Source organism: Chelonia mydas, chromosome 8, assembly GCF_015237465.2.
Source record: "Chelonia mydas isolate rCheMyd1 chromosome 8, rCheMyd1.pri.v2, whole genome shotgun sequence".
NCBI classification, from domain to species: domain Eukaryota; kingdom Metazoa; phylum Chordata; order Testudines; family Cheloniidae; genus Chelonia; species Chelonia mydas.
The window spans coordinates 19,691,048-19,715,729 of NC_057854.1; the positions used below are offsets into that span (position 1 = coordinate 19,691,048).

Here is a 24,682-nt window from a genome sequence, read left to right on the forward strand (position 1 = left end):
AACACTGACTGCAGTGGCCAGGGATTTAAATGTGGGAGAAGGAACGGATGGTACTCTCATGCTCCACCCACAAGCCAAGTTCCACCCACTTGAGATGGCAAAACGAAATGCCACTCACAGCAGAGCAGGTGGATGGTGAACATGTGATCAGGCATATTCTGTTGGGCTACTCAGGTGTGGTTCTCTCTCAGCATGGTCCACATATCCCCTTAGACAGGGCTGGATTAAAGCATAGTCAGAACAGAGCCCCGGCTTCCAGAGTCATGTGCTGACATAACTTCAGCTTTCATTTAAAACAATAACAACAAAAAAAGTTTCCAGCCATCATGGTTGACAAGAAAAGCTTAAAACTAGACCTAAGTGTCACGGATGCAGCAATGTCTGCCTGAATCTGCAGACAGCCTTCAGCAGAGGCAGGAGCAGCAGCTACTACAGAAGCCATTTAGCCCCACATCCACAACCAGAGCCAACCTGACCCCAGATGCTCTAAGGTGGTGGTGCTAGTTGAGAGTCTTTGGCATGCCACTTGGCTTTGTGGGATTGGCTCCCCCTTGGTGAGGCTCGGATGCTCTTCACACTCTGTGTCTCCCCTTTGGCTCCATGAGTCAGACTGAGAAAAAAAAAAACACTTCTAGTTCCAAAACGAGATGCAATTCATAGTAGATTATGCAGATCTGTGACACTTCCTCTCGTTTCTAACATCCTTTGACCAACAATGAAACAGTTAATAAAGTTGCTATTTAAAATATCATCATGAGGCATCTGAGTTGACCCCATTGAGATGACGCCAACTGCCAGAGCAGTTCCCATGTCAGCGCTATTGTCTCTGGTGCTTTGCAGATGCCGACAGATATCTCTGCATTGGTTACACTTGCTTTACTTTTCCAAGTTTCCTTGGAAATCATGCCAGCTAGAGACTTACTTTTCCTTTTAAATGAACGCTCAGGTTCTGGAAAACAAGATGGCAGATACAAATAAAGTGTTGGGTCACTGCCCTGATGTGACGTGACCTAATTCAAACGCTGGGAGTGGTAACCTTGAACGGGGAACTAATTAGGTCAAGTACTTGTAAGCCCTACTGTAAAAATAGCCTTTTCTTCCCAATGGATTAGGGATCTTGTTCACACGACAAGCTGGTCCATTAACCCTGCCAAACGCTATATTTATATTTCCAAAAGAGAAACTGTCTCTAATACATTTCTATAGGGCATTTTTGACCCTTTGCATTTACTGATAATGGTCTTATGTTTATGTAATTACCTTTCATCCCAAAGGACCCCAAAGTGCCTTAATAACGTGGCATACAAACTATACACAGAACTCACTTTTCCTACTGTTGAAATGCAGCCATCGCTGGGGTGAAACTCAGCAACCGCTTTCCACTGCACGGCAAGATTGTGCAATAGTTTAGGCAGGACACGAAGTATAACATCATTTCCATTTGAAACTGAGAGGAGGATGTAATTCCCTGAGTTGGTAGTTAGCCAGGATAAAACCCATACTTCTGAGAAAAGTGCCTTGAGAGCTTTATGACCTTGATTATATAAGTCACTCAAAAGACATCACAACACTAATAAAGCATCCTGGAGCAGTAGCTGAATACTCACTCTGGGGGAAGACTGCTGCTGACTGAATAACAACTACCAGTTCTTGCAGGATCAAGGTGTTCCTTGGAGATCTTGCACGGAAGTACTTACCAGTGTCTGATGGGGTCTGGCAGGATGGCAGCACAAGCTGATAAAACTGATTGCCACAGCACAGTGCATGCATTGGCAGGCAATGTTAAGCCTCACTATTATAATGTAGTTATATTGTGTTAACATCTCGGAGCCCTAGTCACAAACCAGGACCCACACTGTTCTATCTGCTGTACAAACACAGAACAAACAGGGCTCCCTGCACCAAAAAGCTTATTGTCTTGCTGAGCCACTACCTCCACCCATTCACATAAGGCAAGCTTTGGTACCAGGGATAGTGTGAGAGGGCCCAGAAATGAGGATGAGGGCTTTGTGTAGAAACCAACACAAAGAAAAGTAATAGTCAAATAGAAGAAGCAGCAGGAAGTGGAGTATATTGAGCAGCTGACTTAGCCAGGAGGCAATTAGTCCAGGTTTATTGATAAAAGTAATTGCAGGGTTACTCTGACAGCATCAGAGAGGCTGATAATATGCCCCAGGTAAATAACTGTGTGCGTAAACACAACAGCGGCGGTTACCATAACGAAAGAAAGTAGGCCTAGTCCTTTCAAAGGAGGTGTTCCCCAGAACAAAGCACCCTTCTACAGAGACACTGGGTGTACACTTGGAACTTTGGCCTTTATGAAGGGCAGCAAGCAGTGTGATGCTGAGACCGGGAGAGCCCATTGACCACGGCTGAGCAAGCTGCTCTAACCAGCCCCTGAAAATAAAGGAGTGGCAGCTTTTTAAAATGTTGTTTAAAACAAGAGAGGATAGATCCTGCAATAGCAATCAAGTCTCTTCCCATTCCGGTGACTAAAATAAGTGGCTGAACTTGGAATTTATATTGCAGCTTGATCATAGACCATGGCAATAGCAATGAGCTGAATGATTAAACTTTTAGCTGTCATCGTCTTTTACTGTCCCCTGTGTCTCCCTTGAGCCCTTTTTTGTTCTGTTCCATATACAATTTTGGTTCTTCCTTTATTAAATAAAAACTTTTTATCGCCACTGACTCAGTTATCCAATTATACCTTCCACCCAAGAATACAAATCTTTTGATTCCTGGGATTTTGATCAAAGTAAACACAGGACTAAGGAATTACCATGAAAGATGCAATAGAAATACCAGTCAAATTACAATGTGACTCAGTTTGGAAGAGAGCACTATATCCTTTATAATGCTTTTCACAGGTTCTCTGTGGTGACCTATAATACCAGTGATTCCTCTTCTACAGTGGCTCAATTCCACAACCCTGAGCTTTTCAAAAAGGGAAGTCATCCAGAGGTTTTATTGGAACATTATAAAGCATTTCATAAGCCTGCAGAAACCAGCAACTTTAAAGACAGTGTCATTCCATTTCAAAGAGCTGCTGCTGGATGAATTTAAGGAAATGTTTTTGCTAGAAACCAAGCCACAAAGTTTGGCTATAGATCCAAAGTTCAGGGGTGGCCAGATTCAGGGTCTTGGTACAGTCCATCTCTAGTTTTTGTAATGTGTATATGTATGGTTTCATGTACATTCTCTTGTAACATTCCTAATTATTATTGAGCCCAATACAACAGTACATACATAGATAACACTCTCACTGTTGTCCATGGAAGGGTAGCCAAAGTACACTACTGACAAAGTTACCTTGAAAGATTCTACCAATCTGAGAAACGTTCTCCATACTTAAAATGGGGGTATTACCAGTCAAACCAGTAATATCTTTCAAACCTGTAGAAATTGTACCCTATCCTCAGTTCCCTCCTTTCCGAATTTGGGGCAGAAATTAGAGGGACCAGGGTGAGTGGGACGGAGGTTGTTTATGCTTTTGTGCTGTCCTTTCCTGAACTTGAGGCAGTTCGCAGCATACCCAGCCCTGGTGTAAATTAGAGTAGCCACAGGGCTGCTCTGAGGTACACTATGCTTCCCAGGGCTCAGCAGAGAATAGCCATAGCACTCTGGCCACAACCCCTCCTTGCTTCCCCCTTTCTATTCCCCACCTCCGGCCTATACTCCCTGATTTGCCCCCTACACTAGGATCAGGGATGGCACTGAACCCATATGCCAGCTCCATGCAGGCTGCAGCAGTCCTAGGTGATATTTCTGTTCTTTTATTTTGCCAGAGCAGTGAAAAGGGGGCCTTATGTAACTGAGAATCAGATGATCCAGTACATGCACCCACTCTAAAGACAGCAGGATTCAAGCTCCTCTTGTTTTGAAGGGTTTTTTTCAACTGAAAAACAAGCAAACAAATAAATAAAACTGTGTGAGGTTCCCCCATAGCAGCAATAAATGCAAATGACCTCTGAAGCCTCCAGACATGTCCATTTCCACCAATACAGAGTAGACATTTCTGCTACAACCACACCCAGCAGTTCCATGCACACAAACATTCCCACTGCTCCCTCTTCACACCATGACAGCAGGACACAGACAAAAGAAACCCTTCTGGGCAGTTGAGACTCTCAGACACATCTAACTTTATTTTTCCTGTCAGAAAAGTTCAAGAATTACACCAAAAAATACTTCAGTCTCTGCTACCTACTGACAAAACACACACCACAAAATTATAAATTGTTCAATTGTTTGTTGGAGTTTTGATTTTTCTGTGGTGGGGTTTGTACATTTCAAGTGAGAAATGAATTTACAGGTGAAATATGGAGGGGCGGGGGGGTCAGACTATGGGGTTTGGCACTACAGTTTTAGCTATACTATACAATTGCTTATCATGACTCCTGTCAGCTCAGTCCTGCCCCCATTTACACCAGGTTAGTCCCGTTCAAACCCCTAGGAGCTGTGTGTGTGCATAATGAAGGACAAAACTCTGCCCAGCGGGTTTGGCTCCCAGTTTCTAGCCCACAATACCCACAAATCTGATCAGCAGGCTTGGTGAAATGCAAAGCTTAAACTCTAAACCCAAACGTGTGTCTTGTCCTACTCCTGGTGCTTACTCTTTTGAACTCAAGCTGAATGCGATCCCAAGTATTTTAACTGTCACACTGCTATGCTTTGGGTGGCAGCTCTGAAAAAGAGAATTCCTTTTGCTCAAGTCTTACAAAACAGACATGCTTGCTCAGATCAATTTACATGCTAGATACTGGGCTGTGTTTGAACTCTGTACAGGGCTGGACTTGGCTTGGGGTTTGCTTTTACGTTCACGGGTTTATAAGTCAACTAACACTTTGAACTTTGATAGCACTTTCTATCATTAACTCTCCAAATATTTTACATACCAACAGACAAACCCTCACAATCCCCACATAAGTAGTGTCCATGAAATAGGGACAAGGGGAAAATGAGGCACAGAGGGGGCTTGATCCTTTTAGGTGCTAACCCTCTGCTGGGAGGTGCTAAGCATCCTAGATTTACAATGAAGTTATTTGTTTCTTTGCCCTCCAAAGAAGTGCTCAGCATGTCAAAGGATCAGGCCCCATGTGACTTGCCCAAGATCACACAGGGTAATCTGTGGCAGAACTGGGAATACAGCCTGACCCATGGTCCTGTGCTGAAGAGATTTAAACACAACAGCTTCCTTCTCCTGCTCTATGTCCAAAACACTTAATCCTGACAAACCCACTGAAGATCTCCAACATCATGACCGTGTATTCCAAATCCCTAGACCTTTCTGTTTTTAATTCAGGCCTCAGATTGCACACACATCTGTGTGTACTTCTCTAGCCACAAACTAATGCTGATACCATATTTTGTGCAGCTCAGTTTGCCAGTAGAAGGACCCTGCTTTGGCAAGTTTAACTGCCCAGTGACGTGATTTGTAAAAGACTTCCCCCTACCCCTGCATGTCTTCCATTACATACTGCTCTAGGGTCACAACTTTCTACCAAAGGTACAGCTTCTGGGAGGTTCTCTTTGCTTGATTCCATCCTCTCTGGTTGTTTTCTGAATTTGCTTTTTTTGTTTTTTCATTTATTTTTCTAACAAATATTTAAGCAATGATTTTAAAAATATTTTTACATCGTAAGTTACAGTCAACATCAAACATGCCTTTGTACAAGAGCTTGGCCCGGTTACAAATCAACGAGAACAATGCACAAAAAGAAATATCAATTAAGATGACTCCTGCACTTGAGTTTCATTTCTTCTTGTCGTGCTGTTAGCACAGCGCCCTCTCTGAGGCAGAGCGATACTTCATAGACACGGTATTGTTTCCCCACTCCCAACCCCTCCCGTCACCACTGAGTAGCTTTAATGGCCTTCTGTCTTGGCAGCCTTGGCTTCATGGTTTACCGATCCTGAAGAAAGCCAGGGCGATACAGACCGTGAGCTGGTTTGCTTAGCCATGCTGTAGTGGCTTATGACAGTATAGAATCTGCCCCGGGAGTTGGAATCCTGTGCTGAGTAATAGGCATCCAGGGAGGCTGGGATACATCTCTTATGCTGGAGAGAGGGAAAAAGCAGGACAAGTAAGTAACAGTCACATTACTTAACATTTATTTTAAACTCCCAGTTTGTTCTCACGTGGATGACCGACTCATCTCACTGGTTCATAGCAACTGGGCTATGTGCGCCAATGGAAACATATGTGCTCCTCCATTGACAAATAGCTTGGGGAATGTCCAGAAACGCTGGATAGCACGGGGCACTGAGACAGGGTCAACAGATGTCAGAACCTGCTGGAACTGGCAGCCCTGATTAAGACTGGTTTCATTCTGTGAAACAGAACCAAAATTACAGAATGGGGATCCTGCTGCTCTGGCACGGCACTGGAATGCACTAAGATCAGGCATCTGGCAGCGGTACTGGAAGAGGATGTTGGTTAGCTCACAAAGTGTTGGACTGACAGCCCTGCAGACCGACGTTCTCTATTAATCCGTAGAACAGATACAGGCCAGGCAGAAGCAATGTAAGCTTCTTATGTGCTACCCTGCTACTGTGCCTTATCTCTGACCTGCAGGAAGACCAGCCCTAGAGATGGGTGGCCAGTTCAGTCCCCTTTCTGTGCTTCTCCTCTGTGCTGAGGCTGCCAGCTAATCTCTACTGCTGTAATGTGGATGCTTGTCCACGAACAACTGTACTGAGAAAACCAATTTGCTTCGTATAGGCCACAGAAGAGCCAACAAATGGTAACAACCTTTGGTCCAACCTGCTCAGATTGATAGTGGTGACCGGGAGATGAAGGGCCCCATTTATAATTAGCATGCCCCTGAGCCATCCAGTCCCCCCTAGCCAGTTCTAGCATGATTAAAGAGGGGCAAGACCAGAGCAGAACACTAAATCCAGTGTGCATGAACTGTGAGGAAATTCACATTCAGATCTGATTGTGAATTCAAAAGTCATGACTCATTTCCTCTCTGATTTTATGTACCCTAAGAGAATAATTTACAACAAATAATATATCAACTAACTGAGCCCCTTTTCCTGTTCATAGAATATCCCCTGTCCAAGGAATTAGGACCTCTATGAATTTATTTGCTGTAAATAATTAGACAGTGACTTCTTTTGCAAACTTTTTTAACTCTGTGGACTGAGCAAACAGTTCTCAATGACTATCTGATATTCAAACTCTGTTGGTTAGCTGTGACTGGTCAAACAAGTCACATGGTTTTCTTTCTGTTGCCCAACTGGATGAGGTGCAAAAGCATGCCTCTCAAATACTTGCACATCCAAATTTCACAATCAGTATCAGTGGACGCTCGTGCATGCACCATTGAAATTTGCCTTGCAGGAACATTTATGCCAGAAAAACTTAATCACTTGAATGTCTGTGGGAAGCAAACCCAAAATTCAGCTGCATTGCATCCATTCCAGAATATGAGGGATTATTTAGGGACATTTGTTTGTGGCATTCACAGAGATCTAATCCTGACCATTACAATATAAAACAGTGTATGATGGAAGCAGATGGAAGTTCACATTTTCCAAAACACTGACCACTTTTCAACACATTCTTGTAAATGCTCTCTTAGACTCTGACCATGAAGTCAATTGAATTGTCAAAGACAATAGAATCTATCTGGCTGGAATCTCTTACCTTATAAACAAATCCATCTGGGCAACTGTGATCATAAGTAAAGGCTTTGTATACCACAAGAAAGACTATGCAGGCAAGGAACGCAAGAGCCAGACTTATGAGAATAGTGACCTACAAAAGAAGGATAATATTAGTCTACATATGTTAAAATGGCATATGAACAATCTCACAATTAAATGACATATATTAACAACCGTTCTAATGGACTGCAGTCTTCACTCCCCTGTGCTGTACTTAACTAAGCATAGTAATTGAATGAGTGCTACATCCAATATCCCGGAATTTTGTCATGCTTTCCCCCCTGACCCAAGACCTTTGATGTTGCATTTTCTACGTTTAATCCCTTACACATTTCTAGATATTCGCTAGGAGAGTTAGTGCTCTAAAAGGCTTTGTGTTCTCACACTCTGATCTTGGCGTTCAATAGAAAGTATCTGCATACAGGCCTGCTGGTGTCAATCAGAGGTCACAAACTGGGGAAATATTCATTGTCTAACCAGCTGTAGCCAAGGTTGCCTCCTGGCCCTGGTAAGATCCTATTTTTTCCATTTACCAAGGACAGGTGAGTGGGTAACAAGAATAAAGTCTCTGTGACACACTTTACTTCTATACCTTCTAAGTTACATTCAGCCTGATGTTACATGGTTAAATTTGGGCTAGATTTCAATGTGAGAGGGAAAGGGGTGTCTTCCCCTACCATACATAGTTGCAGAATGGTGACCCAGCCCTTTGCTTTAAGAGCCAGGCAAAGGACCAGCTAACACGTCAGGTACTACTGATGATCACAGGGAGTGTGCTCAGGCAGATTGAGGGTCTGGTGGTGATGATCAGGCCAGTGCTTCTCTTCCCCTTTTGTGGCTGCTGGCTCTTGCCAAGGTCACTGAGGATAGCACACACAATGCTCCTCTTTGGACCCAACTCAGTGTTCTGTTCCCCCATGCCTGAGTGTGCTACCCCACCTGAGCCATTCTGCTTGACTGGTGCAGTTCCATTTTCTCCAAACTACTCAGGTTCTCTTGAAATGGCGTTACCAGCTTCATTCATTCAGAGGACCTGATCCTGCTGTCTTAAATCAGGCAAATCTCTGAGACCTGGATTGGGCCCTGAAATGCCCAATCCCTGATCTTCTGACGAATCTGATGTGAGTTTCAAGTTTGTAATGGAACCCCTAATGAAACGTCTCGTGGTTTCAGGTTTCACTGTGAACATCCAGCTCAGCAATAGCACTAATCCCCCAAAGGTTTTGCTTATCCTAGCAGGTTATCAGCAGGTGGGCAGCAGAAAGCAAAACAAGACTGCAGCACTGCAATCTGCCTTGGTGGTGCCGATACTATGACTACCCGGTTCTGTCAAGGCTGTTGCCTCATAGTGACTGGATTGGCATTACAAAAGAATCAGCCCTGGGCCTCATATGTAGCCCCCTGCCCTACTATGGAGCAGAGAGTTCACATTCTTGCTCTGTGGGATGATGGGGTGAGGAGTGCAATGAAGTTAACGGTTAAAACCCCTGGGAGGCAGAGCATTTATGGCCTCTCCCCCCACCTGCATGGCTGGCTGGAAAGGGCAGGAGCAGCTTCTGGATTAGAGCCTAATGCTTTTCCAAGGTTGCAGGGTGGCTGCCTGCACTGGTAAGGGATGTAAGGCTCTTGCTGGAGGAACAGATTTTGTGACGCAAGTGTGGGACCCTATGGTAACGAAATTGCTGAAACAAAGGGTTACGGCAATAATTCGCTTTGTTCTGCCCTCCTGCTTACTACTATGGCAAAGGGAGACCCAGAGACATATTCAGATCTATCTATTTCAATGATGCAAATTTTATACCTTATTATAATTTGGATTTTAGGGCCCCCATTAATTATGCACACCCATAGTATCTATTCCTAGAAGCTGCTCCCTTACCCTAGTCACAGCAGCCTGGTGATGTTAAGAAAAGAGAAAATACAGAACTATTTGCCATGGCAAAGTAGACAGAATTGTCAGGAAAGTAGCTAGACTATGCAATAAAGCACAGACTTGTGCAATTCAGAATCTATTGTAGCACCATCCGGTTCAATTAAAAAAAATAGCTGACTATTGGATCACACTGTATTTTGCTTTAATTCTCTTGTAGCTCTAAGGGTCAATATGATAGGAATCCATACCTGGGCTCAGACAGGCTGTTGGAATTGCTTGCAAATCAGGAACAGATCTTATGGCCTAGTAAATACTCCAGAAAGATGTGCCACATGGTGAGGTATATTCTCAAGCACACAGCATCTGGACCATTACTAATACTAAATGCTGCTACAGTAAACCTGGCAATGCCACCTACAATGACAAGACATACAAAGCTACATTGTCAGCAGATGTTGTAAGAATGTTAAATGAAAAGAGTACAGCTAATGTCACATGTCCCCCGCTGACTCTAACTCCAGAAGGTCCACTCCAAATCAAAGGGGAGAGAGGGGAGGGAAAGAATACTCTCATCTGCAGTGATTAATTAGCCCTTTGTTAGAGAGTTTTAGAATGAAATGTAGAGAGATAATGAGGCCGGGTGAGATGGAGGCTAGAGTGACGGTTTGGTGACTCAAACACAAGGATTGCAGTGAATTCTGCAACCTTCTCTGGTATCATAATCTAGTTAAGCCATAGCCCCCTCCAGAATGAACCTTTCAAACTAACCTTCCCCTTGAGGTCCGATGTGCTGAAAAGAGGGTCAGGTAAGCACAATGTGTCGGCAGGGGCGAGATTCAGATACTTATTGCCAGCCCTAATCAAATATCACTCGTAGGAAATTCAGTACTGCACTGGGGGTGGTTGGTAGAAACGCAGCACATTCACATGAAAAATACTACCCATAGCTATGAAGATGTTGGCTCTTTTTTACTCTGTGATGAATTGGAGAATTTCAGTGGGTTCTTATTTGATATTTATATTCTGGTAGCCCAGAGGTTCTCAGCCTGGAGGAAATAGCCACCCTGCCCTTTTCATATTGCTAAACAGGAGGGGGTCTGGGCTACATCCCAGGTAGAAGAAAGTGGGTGGAAAAGGAAGACATCATAGCACAGAAAAGGTTGACATCATAATAGCCAATCAGGATCAGGGCCCCATTGTGTTAGGTGCTGTGCAAACACAGAGGCAGGCATGGTCTCTGCCCGGAGTTTACGGTCTAATCTGTTTAACTGGCTTTTTCAATTGCCTGTCAGATTCTGCAGGTCCAATGTAAAAGTACTACTTTGAAATAAAAACACATCCAAATAAATACTCAGGAGATGTGTATCCTGAGAAAAACACTCATCCACTAAAGCTCTCCATTTCACCACATTCCACTCACCTCACCACTCCAGCAAGAGGCTTGAGAAAACATCACTCTTACAGCATGTCCTGAAAAATCACCAAATCCCAGCTCTGGCAAGCCACAGCAGAAAAACAGCTCCTCAGACAAGACACTACCACCAGCCCCATCTCATTTCATACAGAAAATTATTAGATCGTACACTTCTGACGATCACAATTGCCAGCGTATTGAGGGTGGGTAGTTTGATAATGATGGTGACTGAGCTCCCTTGGACGTTGGTGAGATAGCACTAAGGCAAGACTTATACGTTGCTATGCTAATATGAGTGTTTGGAGGGCAGCCCTTGATGCTGGTTAGAAGTCCTGAGAATGAAGTGTTGAACTATATGGTGCTGTTGCTCTGCCCTATTTACAGTGTATAGCACAGGACTCTTGCCAGGCCTGTTACTCTAGGTTGATTGGAGGGGACTGATGGGGAATCAGGGTAAGTGTAAGAGCAAAGAAGGACACAAAGTTACATTGAAAATGTGCATCAATACACCGAATAAACCATACTTGTCAAAATACAACCTGCTGTTTCTACATAGCAAGAGGTTACTCATCCTCTGACCTATTTTTCAAGTCCTACAACCTTCCCCCATCAGGGATATAATATCATTCACTGGACTTTCACTACATCAAAGCTAATTCAGTCTCTGCCTCCCCTGTCTACAGCACAATACCCTTCTTTTACAGGGCAGACCAACCAGGCTCTCTCGAGCACAGTCCTAGTATTTGGGCTAATTTGCCACTTGAGAAGAGAATGGGAATGGGGGGATAGTCCCAAAACTGTGAGATCATCATCTCCCAAGTCTAGAGACTAATACTGGAAACTGGCCATAAGGATGGCAGAGGCAAAGTTCCTCTCTAACCTTTTCCCACTGAGCCAGCTATGGTGGTGAAGTTACTTGTTTTTCTTAAGGGTGAAAGACCAATCTCAGTATCTGAGCTCTTTGGGGCCATAGGAATGTCCCTTACGCTGCAAAATCCCATGTTAATGTACATGCTATATGAGCAATCATTAATAATCTGACATTACCAGTCCCTCTCCTCTCTGCCAGCTGAGCCGCTCATGACAATAGACTCTCCTTAGACATGTTCTACTGTAGCAGAAAAATGCTAACACCCAATTCATAACCTCCTAGAACCAGGCAGTTGTACTAGCCTTTCTCTCCCTCCCTTGTGTAAATGAGCCCACTTTCCTCTCTGCTGCAGTTTCATGCACTTGCAAAATTACAGCATGACACAATATTATACATGATGACACATAATGTAAAATTGATCTGGGATGAATGTCACATAAGGTGTTAAAACCTAGGGGAAAAAGAGAAGAAAAATCCCCCCACAGATATTTTGCCAAGCCTGAGCTAAGACCCAGCTCCCTAGTTATTCCAGAAAATACAGTTTCATTAACATTCAAATACCAAAGAATCACATCGCTGCAATAACTAATAAACCTCCACATTTTAAAAAAAAATGAATACCATGAACCTCAGCAGTCACAAAGCAATATAAACATGCACTTAGGGGAAATAAAATGTACTGAGCTGAAAAACCTACAAGCACCGCAGGCATGAATCTGTCATGTGTGGCAGCAGGACTGGGCTAACGGGAGATGGTTTTGACCAGCGGTGTAACAAGCTACACTATTATGGTCACCGCTTTTACAAAATTATGATAAATCTTGTGCAAAGTACGCCCTGTGAGGTCTCATTGGAAAAGTCATAATCTAGTGACCATTGCTGTCCTGTTGAAATGTATCATCAGTGCAGATGAAGTTATGAGATTTTGCTACATATTTGTTATTTAAACGCTGTGAGGCTGGGAAACAACCACAGACTAGCCCCTCAGAAAGGACAAAAAAAACTGTAAACACAAAGGCCTTACATGCCAAACCTCATGTAGTACAAAGATGCAAACAAAAATTTGCTATTCATAATGAAGGATGGTCAGCAAGTCACGTACACCATGGGGGCTGCCTAATCCCATGACACAGCATGGATTTTTCCAGCACCTGGAGAAAAGTATAAATGAGGGACAGTGACATCACCATGGGTCCTCTCTCTCCTCCCAATCCTCGACACCTGGAAGCAAGATCATTTGGAAGACAAAGAAAAGTCTCGAATTGCGGGGGGTGGGGGGAAGTGATGATCCTAACTAGAAGGCTTTCTAATTAGTACGAACTGTGAACTGAAAACTGCCTGCAATGTCCAGTAGGGTGAGAAAAACTGTTTGATTCAAATCTTGTTTAGCCTGATAAAGTTTAGGATTTAGAATGTGTGTTTACTTTTTATTTCTTATGTAACCAACTCTAACCTTTATGCATCCCACTTATAATCATTTAAATCTATATCTTTCACTAGTTAATAAACTTATTTTGATGTTTAATCTCAACCAGTGAGTTTGTCTAAAGTGCTTGCGGGGTCTGCTCAGATTACAGAAGCTGGCACATGTCCGCTACCCTTTGACGGAGTGGCGAACTAATTAATGAGCTTGCATTGATCAAGAAGGTCTTGAGCCGTGTAAGATGTACATTTTTGGGATGCAAGGCTGGGGGAATTTCCGGGGGTCTCCCTGTATTCAGTTCATGTGTGGCTTGGGAGAGTTTTCGTGTAACTTTGGGTATGCCTTCACATGCTAATGGCTGTGTGAGAACAAAGCCTGAAGAGGCTCCTTGTCACTAGTAGAGCATTGTGAGAGGTACCCGGAGTCAGAGAATTAAGAGGGGACAGTAATTCCACGGACCAGGTTGTACCCCAGGGCATGTCACACACCCCACATGTGTATCGCCAAAAATCTGTTGGAAAAGGGGTCCTTGGCAGGAGATCACTCTACTGGAATAGAAGTAGGAGAAAACACATGCACACGTGTGCACGCACACAGACACACACAAACACACAGAATTCCCCTGAAAACTAAGGGCCTGATACAAAGCTACTGAAATCAATGAAAGGATTCCCAGCAACTTCACTAAGCTTTGGATCAATGTCTACATTCACTTTCTCCCTCCTCCCTTCCCAAATACAAAATAAATGCTTCATTTCCCCAAGATCCTGTGTAAAAGCTAAAGTATCCCAACCCTCCAAAGATAAACAAGCCGTTTTAGATTTTCATTGGGTTTACTGTACTGAGATGATATCTAATTGTGGTGGTGTTTCTGGTAACCTGGCTCTCATACCATGAGTCTGAGCATCCTTTGTACTGTGTCTGGTCTCCACGGCTGGCTGCCCATGATTTTTCACCAAAAATTCCCTTTGTCCCTCTTTAGTCACAGTGAAAAGCCTTATTTAAAACCAAAACCCAGAATACTACTGGATTTAAACAGCAGGGCATTCTGTTAATAACCAGTTACATTTCAAGATTTCTTACATTTTTATTCCTTGCCTTTTCCTCAGTGGTTTCTTCCATCTCTTGGCCTGATTTTCAGAGGCGCTAAGCTCCTACAGCCACAGCTGAGGTCAACGGGAGTTGAGTGTGCTCAGCATCTCTGAAAATCAGGCTACTTATCCTTTGCTTTTGAAAGGGGGAGGGAGTTTGAGAGTCATACTGGCATCTTATATAGGCCCTGATTCTGCAATGGTCTCTTGAGGATTGGCCCCTGGGCTGGTGCAGAACCCCACTGAAGGCAATGGGGCTCAGCTGGGCACAGCTGTTCATCTGCATGGAGTTCATTGCATGATCAGGGTCTTAGAGACTTAGGAAATTTGCGCTCACTGGAAATACCAAGTATGGGCCAAATCCTGCTTGCCTTACTCCAGTGAGTAACTTCATGAAAGTTGGTAGGATTCCTAGCATGTAGAGCTGGGTAGCTATTCACAATGAAGAATTTGTTCAGCTAATTTAGTTTTCTCACCATATGGATTTCCCTCAAATGCATGAGCTGTTTGAATTGATCCAACAAATATTTGTTGAATGTTGTTTTTACTCTATGGATTGGACACAGACTGTTCACTACTACCATTTCACATCCAAGCTGTATTGGAGTTACAGATCTTTCACATAAGTCATGTAACACTGATGGTGTTCCCAAATGGATGACTGTAACTCTTCCTGAGACAAAGTGAGGGAGGTAATATCTGTTACTGGACCAACTTCTGTTGGTGAGAGAGACAAGCTTTCGAGCTTACACAGAGCGCCTCTTGTGACCTGAAGAGCTCTATGTAAGCTCGAAAGCTTGTCTCTCTTACCAACAGAAGTTGATCCAGTAACAGATATTACCTCTTCCACCTTGTCTCTCTAATATCCTGGAACCAACACAGCTACAACACCACTGCATGCAACTCTTATAGTCAGGTATCTAGTGTCAGTGCTCCTGCTTCCACATTTAAGTTTTGCTTTCATTTACTACACATTAATCTGAGTTTCAAATGCACTTTCTGCGAGTATTTTTTTCAATCACCATGAGTAGAGATACAAAATAACTAATGGTACAGAGAAATTAAGTATTCGTATTTAACCTTTGTCATAATAAAATATAAGGGGTTGTCCAGTGAAATGAAAAGGATACATTTTTTAAAGAACTAAAGGAAATTCTTTTTACCCAACATGTAAATACTTATAGAACTCACACCACAAGGTATCACTGGTGTACGCTTAATAAGATTTCAAAAGGATTAGACATTGATATGGATAATATCCACAATGGCATAAACTAGGAACAAGAAAATATAATGGGTAAAATAACATGTTTTAGGGCATAAACCAGTAATTAACCATATTTAGGTTGTTATATAATTGTCCATTATGGCGCTTCTTCCACCTTCCTCGGAAGCATCTGGCACTGGACACCAAAAGAGGATTCTGGTTTAAATGGACACTGGTTTGGTCTGTGTGGCAAATCCTATGCTCCTTTAGTAAAACATGATCACATGGCTTAAATGTGGTTGAAGCAAATTCACTGTTAAATTTGAACAAAAATGTGCAGAAAAACATATTCACTTATCTCCACTCGTGTGAGGAAGGTATGGCCTTTAGTAACACCTGTTCTGCCATTTGATAGACCTACCAAGAGAGCTTTTTTCTAAACCTTGCAAACAGATATCCTACTCCCTACACCTTTCCAAATGTTCAGAATCTTGTGTTTATGAAAGCCCAGAAATTAGTCGGATTAGGAAGGAGCAATGGCCATTAACAGAAGTTGCCACCTATAGAATTAATCATCCTTTGAAGCATCACAGATAAATGAGTTAACACCAGCATAGTGCATAGAGCTTCATGTTGCTATGCAGCAGACCAGAATTCAGTTCCTGGGGAAAGATCAACATTCCTCCATGGAAGAGTCGCTGGGAGGTGGATAAGTGGGAAGGAAAATTCTGCAAGTTTTTCCTGGTACTGGCAGCCGTGGTGGGAATAATTTGGGAACAGTGGGGCTTGGAGGCCACACACCTCTTGCAATCCCTTACAGAATAGTTCCTAGTATTACTAGTCTGTACCCTGCTCTGAATCTCTCTCTTCACATCCAGTTTGCCAGGGAATGAGGCCACCACAGAAGCAGAGTGTTCAACTCTTCAATACACTGAGTATATGACATTACTCAGCACTGGGCAATTAATGTGACATTTCACATGAAATCCCAGCAGTGAAAAGCTAATTTTTATTAGAGTCTCCCTTTGTGCAAGAACAAAGAATCTATATAGGGGAACTTTCAGTACTTAGATCTCCAGGATTTCTGTCAAGATCATTTTAGCAGTAGGGGCATAATGCCAATAAAAAACAAGTCTCTTCCCATATGAGAGTTTTGGACAAATTAATGCCATTCCATCTGGAAACCTATGAAGTCAATTGACAACCTTGTTCGCTGCACAAACACACACAAAAAAATTTTAATCAATTGTTACCAATCCCCAGAGCTTCTACTAGTCAGTAGGAAGTTTTTGGCTATGAAGGCATCTCTCTATAAACTCAGGATGATTTCATTAGAAGGATTTACAGTCAACACTGAAAAATTTAAGAGAGTAATTTTTTCCCTTCATCCCATAATTTCTCCAAGCCAATAATTAAATTTTAATACAACATCTAGTCCAACCACATAGAAACCACCTACTCCATGGCCAGCATCATGTTCTTTGTCACATGATCGGAGCTGATCTGTAAGCAAAAACTGATCTGGCTGCATTTATCAGGATTTTTTAAAAGCTGCATTTTACTCTTGCTTTATATGAAGTCTCTGTGAAGGAAAGGAAGAAAGGATCAACTAAAAAGATCAATAAGAAGGGGCACAATTGATTCTTCCTATTTGCTTGGGTGCTGTTTAGGAATATACAGTTCGGTATACAGAATCAGACCTCTGATCCAGCTGATCTGGTTCCAGCTCGTTCAAATAAGGGGAAAATCCCCAATAATGAATCTAACCAATTTTCAGTGCTGGGGGGAAAATAGCCTTCTTGATCCCTATGGCAGTCAACTTATGTCATGAAACATAAGATTTGATTATCTTTACCTTCTCTTTGGTTTCTGTGAGCAGAGAGGACACGGGGCTATGCAAGAGGATGAGAAAATATGCCATGCTTATTCCATTATTCTTCCATATCCCTTGAGATCCTGTGGAAGCCCCTCAGCAAATGCTCCACAGAAATCAGGTTCCATAGATCGTATGGGGTGGGGCCAACAAAAGAGGAGGAGACCATGTTCATGACATTATCCCATAAAATAGCAAGTATATCTACTTGGAGCAGCACCAACCATCTCTGTACCAATTTTCCATCTCAGTCAAGTCCTCTGTGACTTCTTTCCTGGCTCCACCACTCTGCTTTCCTCTAATGCTGCCATACCTCTCTTTATTTTGTAATTTAAGAAAGAAGCACCCATCTACTGAGATATGTGTTCCCACCAATAACTGCCCATGCCCTGTGCCTTGTAATACTGTGAGCACAGCATGGGTTTTGGAACATGATTCCAAGCAATTTGTCAAATAATTAAATTATGTACACAATAACTAGCTGGCTCAATTACATTAGCTAGTCTCCATCATGTAATATAATTTCTAGTGCCTGTTTAGGCACTAATAGCCTTAGATCTCTTTAGATGTGCATGGTGCCAGCTGCGGTCTGTTTGACATATTTCTGTGCCAAGTCAAAAGCCCTGAACTGAAAATACGTTGCTCAGTTTACAAGACCCTGTTTTTTATGGAACTTCTAAAATTCCATTTTCTATGGAGAGGCTTGAAATGTTGAATGCTAATTAATTTCCACTTTAATTATAAGGTTTTGCATTGAGTGCCTTAGAACTTTCCTCCTCTGTTACCCAAAAGAAATAGCTTACTGCAGGTACATCAGACAGGAAATAACTGATTTTTTTTCCTTCCAACAAAAATGAGTCCACTATTGTCTTTCTGACATCTTATCAACTCAGCAGTGGCACCAAGATGCTGCATATCCCACTGATGTGCAGAAGCTTATCAGTCACTGTTAGACAGTTTCAGTCTTGGCCTTCCATATGGCTGAAGCACACAGTAACATATCCTATGCCATGTGCCAAGTGCCAAAGCTGATTTGCTAAGGTACATGGTGACATTTGCAGAGGACAGGATGATCTCAATGCAAGCTACACAAGTGCAGCCAAGGTCAGATTTATGGTTCTTAATGATCAAACAGTGAAGTTCTCCTCCTAAATTTAACTCTGTTTTCCAGTCTCAGATGCTGATTGTTCAGGAATGCCAACTGTAATGATTTTATTTTCTAATCCAAATTCCCAATTAACACATGGCATACAGGTTTTATAAATGGACCTTCAGAAAAACGTGCTGAACAAGAGTGGAAGTGACTTCGTTCTAAATCACTAATATGAGTAGGTTATTCAATTAATGGACTATTGTACAAGGACACTTCCTTCCATTGCTGACCTTTCATTAGTGGCATCTTTATAACATCTGATCATGTTGTGCAATGTCTCATCCATGACATTTCATTCCCTTTATTGCACGTGGGACTTGACTTTAGAAGCCTCAGCTCACCAAAGGCACTTTTAAATGCAATAGTGGGGGCAACAGAGAATGTGATGAGTCACCAACAAAATGTCTCTCTCCCAACCCTTTGACTGACAGAACTCAATCTCTCACTGGAAGCTCTCAATAATTTAATCTTCTCTCCGGTTTACCTGTTTATATTGTGTTGGATTATGCATGGTGAAGCTGTCAGCAGCATTCATTACTGTAGACATGGAGGTCATACTCCTACTCATATACCCTCATTCATTGGGGACCCAAAGCTACCTGGGATCTGCTAACATGAAAAAGGGCTGCAGTATCAGGTCTATAAAACAGAATCACCATTTTCAATTTCAAACCCACTCGGAAAGGAGCTCCTCCCAGTTAGCACTTGAGGAATAGTAACAGAACAACATTAATTTGATCAGGTGAAAGAGTTTGATGAATACATAACCTGCTGGTTAGTGTGTTTTTCAGGTCTCCCTCTGTTCCCAATCCACAGAGGATCTTAGTCTGTTACAGCCCCATCAAGGGAGTCTTGCCTTTTTAGATCAAACTGTAGCAGCTCATGCATTTAATTCTTGTGGCCCTTAGTTCAATCCCCAGTCAGCCAAGATGGAGGCTATCACTTACAGAGGAAGAATGGGCTAGTGCTTAGGGCACTAGCCTAGAACTCTGCCACAGATGGCCTGTGTGATCTTGGGTAAGTTACTTAGCCTCTCTGTGCTTCTGCTTCCCATCTGTAAAATGGGATAATAGTACTTCCTCAGTACACAGGGGTATTGGAGGTGCTCAGACACTAGTGAAGGAGACCATATACGTACCTAAAATAGACAGATGTGCACAGCTAAACAGCACCTAGATGATGTTTGGACTTTGAGATAACCCTATTGGATGCTAATTTTGTTCTCCCCATAAAACATCGTGATCCACTTCATAGAGACTGGAGAAGAACAAACATTAAACCTTTCAAAGGGGAACACAGAGGACCTGGGGAATTATAGACCAGTCAGTCTAACTTTGATATCTGGAAAGATACTGGAACAAGCTATTAAACAATCAGTGTGTAAGCACCTAGAGGACATAGGGTCATAAGTAAAAAGGAACATGGATTTGTCAAGAACAAATCATGCCAAACCAACCTAATTTCCTTCTTTGACAGGGATATTGGCCTACTGGATGGGGGGAAGCAGTAAATGTGATATATCTTGATTTTAGTAAGGCTTTTAACATAGTCCCAATTGACATTTTCATAAGCAAACTAAGGAAATGTGGTCTAGATGAAATTAGTATAAGGCGGGTGTAAAACTGGGTGAAAGATCATATTTAAAGAGAAATTTTATCAATGGCTCACTGTCAAACTGGGAGGATGTATCCAATGGAGTTCCACAGGTGTCTGTCCTGACACTGGTACTATTCAATATTTTCATTAATGACTTGGATAATGGAATGGAGAATATGCTGACAACAGTCTTCAAATATGTTAAGGGCTGTTATAAAGAGGATGGTGATCAGTTATTCTCCTTGTCCACTGAAGGTAGGACAAGAAGTAATCATCTTAATTTGCAGAAAGGGGATTTAGGTTAGATATTAGGAAAAACTTTCTAACTATAAGGGTATTTAAGCACTGGAATAGGCTTCCAAAGGAGGTTGTGGGATCCCTGTGGTGGCAGGTTTTTAAGAACAGGTTGGACAAACACCTGTCAGGGATGGTCTAGGTTTACAAGATCTTGCCTCAGTGCAGGGGACCTCTCCAGGTCCCTTTCAGCCCAATGTGTGTATGATTTGATATTAGCAGGCAGTGTCCAGATTTTCTAAGATGCTGAGCACCTGCAACTCCCACTGGCCTAATGGTATTTTTGGGAGCTCTGTAATGCTGAAGACCAGGCCATAACCTGCAAATCTGTTGGTGATACTCAGCAAAACTAAACTAAATAGCTAAGTGGGAAAGCCATACAGAAGCATTCACTGGATTAAAAGACATGGGGACTGGGTTGACCCTGTGCGGCATGGAGGTGTGCAGGGTAGGAAGATAACACAAGGAGCCTCCTCACAGCAACTTGGCACACCCTGCACAAAGGGACAATCACAGTTCTGGAGCTGGCCAACACTGCTGGGAGCAGACATTTAATGACAAGCCTTGCTTAGAAGAGTGCAGAGTTCTCTTGTTCCCAGGGAGAGAGGATGCCGGAGCTCTATGGACCTTTCAATGCTGGGGAAGTTTTCTAACTGGTTTTTAAAATCGTTAGAGACAATAAAGCAGATTCTCTCCTGAGAATTGAATCCTTTGTGCAACTCAGACATGCCAAGGGGCTGGATTCTGTCCACAAATTGCCAGCAGAGAAGGCCCTACTCAGAGAGGAACTCCCTACTGACACAAATGAGCCATATTCAAGCCTGGTGCCTCTGCCCCCTTACAGGAGCAGGAGCACAATACAAGTGGTAGAGAGTCCGGTCGGGGAGCAGAAGAGATCCACTCCACCACCAATGGTAAATCGCAGAGCTGGGCGCTAGCACCTGCTCCCTGATGCTGCCTCCTGTCCTGCACGGAGTGAATCTTTGGCACAGGACAGAATCTGCCCCACTCTTTAGACTCAGTTTAAGGTGCTCTGATCAGGTATCCTTAACTAGCTAAAAGCAGGTTTACACTAAGGCTATAACCAGTTTTAAAAAATTCCCCTAGTTTCAGTGAACCCTCTGAGGTATGATCCTTGCTCCACTATGCCCCTGGGAACAATGCACCTAGCACTACCCCTTATTTGGGGCAGTGTCTAAATGCTTCAAATTAGTTTAATCTGACTGCTCCACTGCTTCATGCACCATTTTTTGCAGGTTGAGAAATTGCGACCTCACACAACTTACCTGCTGAAGCCATGTGTGGACAGTGCAATTACCTAAGCAGGGTTTGCAGCCTCAGTATTGCTTCACTGGGCTGAACCACAAAGTCATATTCTTCTAAGCTTCTTTTCCTGTTTATTTGTGCTCCCATCACTTTTTACATTTCCATTTTGCATGCAGCTCTGACATTTAGCACATCCTCCCTAGCAACAGAGGCCTTGATTTAAAGATTTAAATATCCTTGGAACAATCGAGCTGTTACATTAAAATGCATGAGATGACTTCCCCCACCCCAAGCCAGTGGATTTTTCACTTGAAATGAAATCAAAGGCCACTCTTGCATATTTTAAAGTACCTTTGTCTGGGGCGCCCTGGTGGTTTAAAAAAATCAATTGATAGTTTTTTTCTTTGAGAAGGCTGAGGTACTAAAATGCATTGCCATATCTGTATGAGTCGTAGTGGGTCAGGAAATAAAACTAACAGAGCACCAGCATTCATGGTCCAGTATACCCATTTCTCTCACAAAACTATGCTTATTATATGGACACCTCACACTAGTACATTCCTGCATTTGCTACAAATTGGCTGGGCCACAAATGCGCCCCCTGGGCAATAGGAGAATTTAAAGTTCTTTTCTTTTATATCAGAAATTGAGTAAGTTATTACTGTATTAAAATACAAATAAAAGGAGTACTTGTGGCAAGTTAGAGACTAAGGTGCCACAAGTACTCCTGTCCTTTTTGCGGATACAGACTAACACGGCTGCTGCTCTGAAACTTAAAATACAAATGTTACTTTAAAAAGTATCAGCTGGTGTCTTCAAAGGAGCTTCACCAATTTACACCTACTGAGCATCTGGTCCAACATGTTTAATATGCCTGCAAGTGTTAACAGGAGGGAGCTCAGTTCTATTCAGTGCTCAGTCAGCAGCCTGTGCTGCTTTATGATAAGTAGAATGAAACTGTACAGAACAAATAGGGTGAAGTGTTTCCCTCGTCCAGTTTTGAGCATTCTGAGGTTTGGATACCACACTTGAAATGCACTTTGTGAGAGTTAACAAACTTTGCCTTGGCTTCAGGTCAACAGACCTCTCTGCCCCTTCCATTACGTTAGTTCTCGCTTGCTATAATAATGGAAAAAGAAAAATAAGCCAGCCTCAAATATATTTTATTCCACCCTAACTGCTGACAAGAAAATTACCCTACAAATAGAGGCCATAACCAGGGGAAGACACCAGAAAGAAATATGACATTTGGTTGTTAAAGATAAAGAGACCCCGTCTAATGAAATTATTCAAACTAAACTGAAACTGCTGTTATGTTGTACAATTTGTGTCCTGTGTGGGCTCCCATCCAGTCTCAGCAACCCTCGCCTTTAACATAAACCCATTCAGGAATTGTACTGTATTTGTGACACTGTAGTGAAGGGTCAATTGAGATTTCCATTGTATCTGCAGAGAATACAGATTCAGGGAACCAAATCAGCAAACACTTACTCATGCAAATAGCACTTACTCATGTGAGTAGTCCCACTGATCTCAATGGTTGTAAATTTACATACATGTTGTCTGAACAGAAACGGCAGAAAATTCCACTAACAAACAAAGAAAAACCCTTCAGCTAAATCTGCTCAGCTGATTAATTTTTTCATGTTTACTGAAAGCAAGAAATACATCTGAGGTATTTAAGTATTACTTTGGTACAACAGAATTTATGTGCAGAATATGGGCATGAAAATGAGGTATACTCCTGTGTTTGTTTGGGTTTTTACTTTTGATACAAGCATCTATGTTTCTTTTGTCTGTAAGGCGGCCCCCAATTCTTTCTATCTAAGAATCCAGTCAAATCAAAATATGTTTATTTTGTGTATTTTAGTCTCAGAACCTTTATGGGGGTGTTCCTGACTTGGCTTTTTTTGTAACAGGAACCTAGGTGTTAGCTGGAAGTGTTCATATGGAACTCAGACTTTTCCATGTGCAGAAAAATGGAAAGTTGCCCGACTGATAGTACTATATAAGGCTAAAATATCTGAGCATATGAAAAGTGGTGCTATTTACTTTTTAGTGAGTGAGTCACAAACACCCATTCAACTCATCTTCAAAGCTTAGAACTGTTACTGTCACAACTGGCTAAATCATTCTGTCTCTGTGCATGGTGTGAGAATGACTGTGACTAGGGTGACCAGGTGTCTGGTTTTTGACTGGAACACGCAGCTGAAAAGGGACCCTGGCGGCTGCAGTCAGCACTACCGACCGGGCCAATATAAGTCCAGTCGGTAGTGCTGCAGGGCTAAGGCAGGCTAGTCCCTACCTGTCCTGGCACCGCGCTACGCCCGGGAAGCACCCAGCAGGTCCGGCTCCTAGGCTGGCGGGGGGGCGGGGGGGGCCACAGGGTTCCACACATTGCTCCTGCCCTGAGCTAGAGGGGCAGTGCCTGCAGCCGAGAGTAGCATGCGGAGCCTCCTGCCCCCGCTCCACCCGCCTAGGCACCTGACCTGCTGCTGGCTGCTTCCAAGGCACAGCACAGTGTCAGAGCAAGGCCAGGCAGGCAGCCTGCCTTAGCCCCGCTGCACCGCTGACCAGGAGCTGCCCGAGTAAGTCTGCACCCCAACCCCGAGCCCCAAACCCTGAGCTCCCCCCAAAACCCGGAGCCCGCTCCTGCACCCCAGACCTCTAAGGATGGGGGAGAGAGAGCCACCGAGGGAGGGCGAATGTAGTAAGTGGGGGCGGGGCCTCAGGGAAGGGGCGGGACTAGGATGTCCAGTTTTGTGTGATTAGAAAATTGGCAGCCCTAACTGGGACACATATGCCACTCTTCTTCTGTCCCCCTCACAGCCCGGGGGAAAGGAGGGGAAGAATAATGGCTGGTCTCAGGCAAAAAGGAGATCAGCAACATTTCTTATTTTCTTGTATATGTGCTTTGAGTTGCACAGTTCCAGAGCTGCACAGGAGC

The 24,682-nt window shown here is 43.1% G+C and overlaps 1 protein-coding gene across 1 annotated transcript in view; it reads right to left on the reverse strand.

The window, feature by feature from the left end:
* Positions 1 to 4,124: 4,124 nt before the first annotated feature.
* NSG2 (neuronal vesicle trafficking associated 2) overlaps positions 4,125 to 24,682 on the reverse strand; it is a 42,225-nt gene continuing 21,667 nt past the window's right edge. Inside the window, exons 4-5 of the mRNA XM_043521148.1 lie at positions 7,655 to 7,765; positions 4,125 to 6,060 (exon numbers count right to left, since the gene is read on the reverse strand). Coding sequence (XP_043377083.1) covers positions 5,869 to 6,060; positions 7,655 to 7,765 — 303 coding nt within the window. The 3' untranslated portion in view covers positions 4,125 to 5,868. The remainder of the gene's footprint in view (positions 6,061 to 7,654; positions 7,766 to 24,682) is intronic.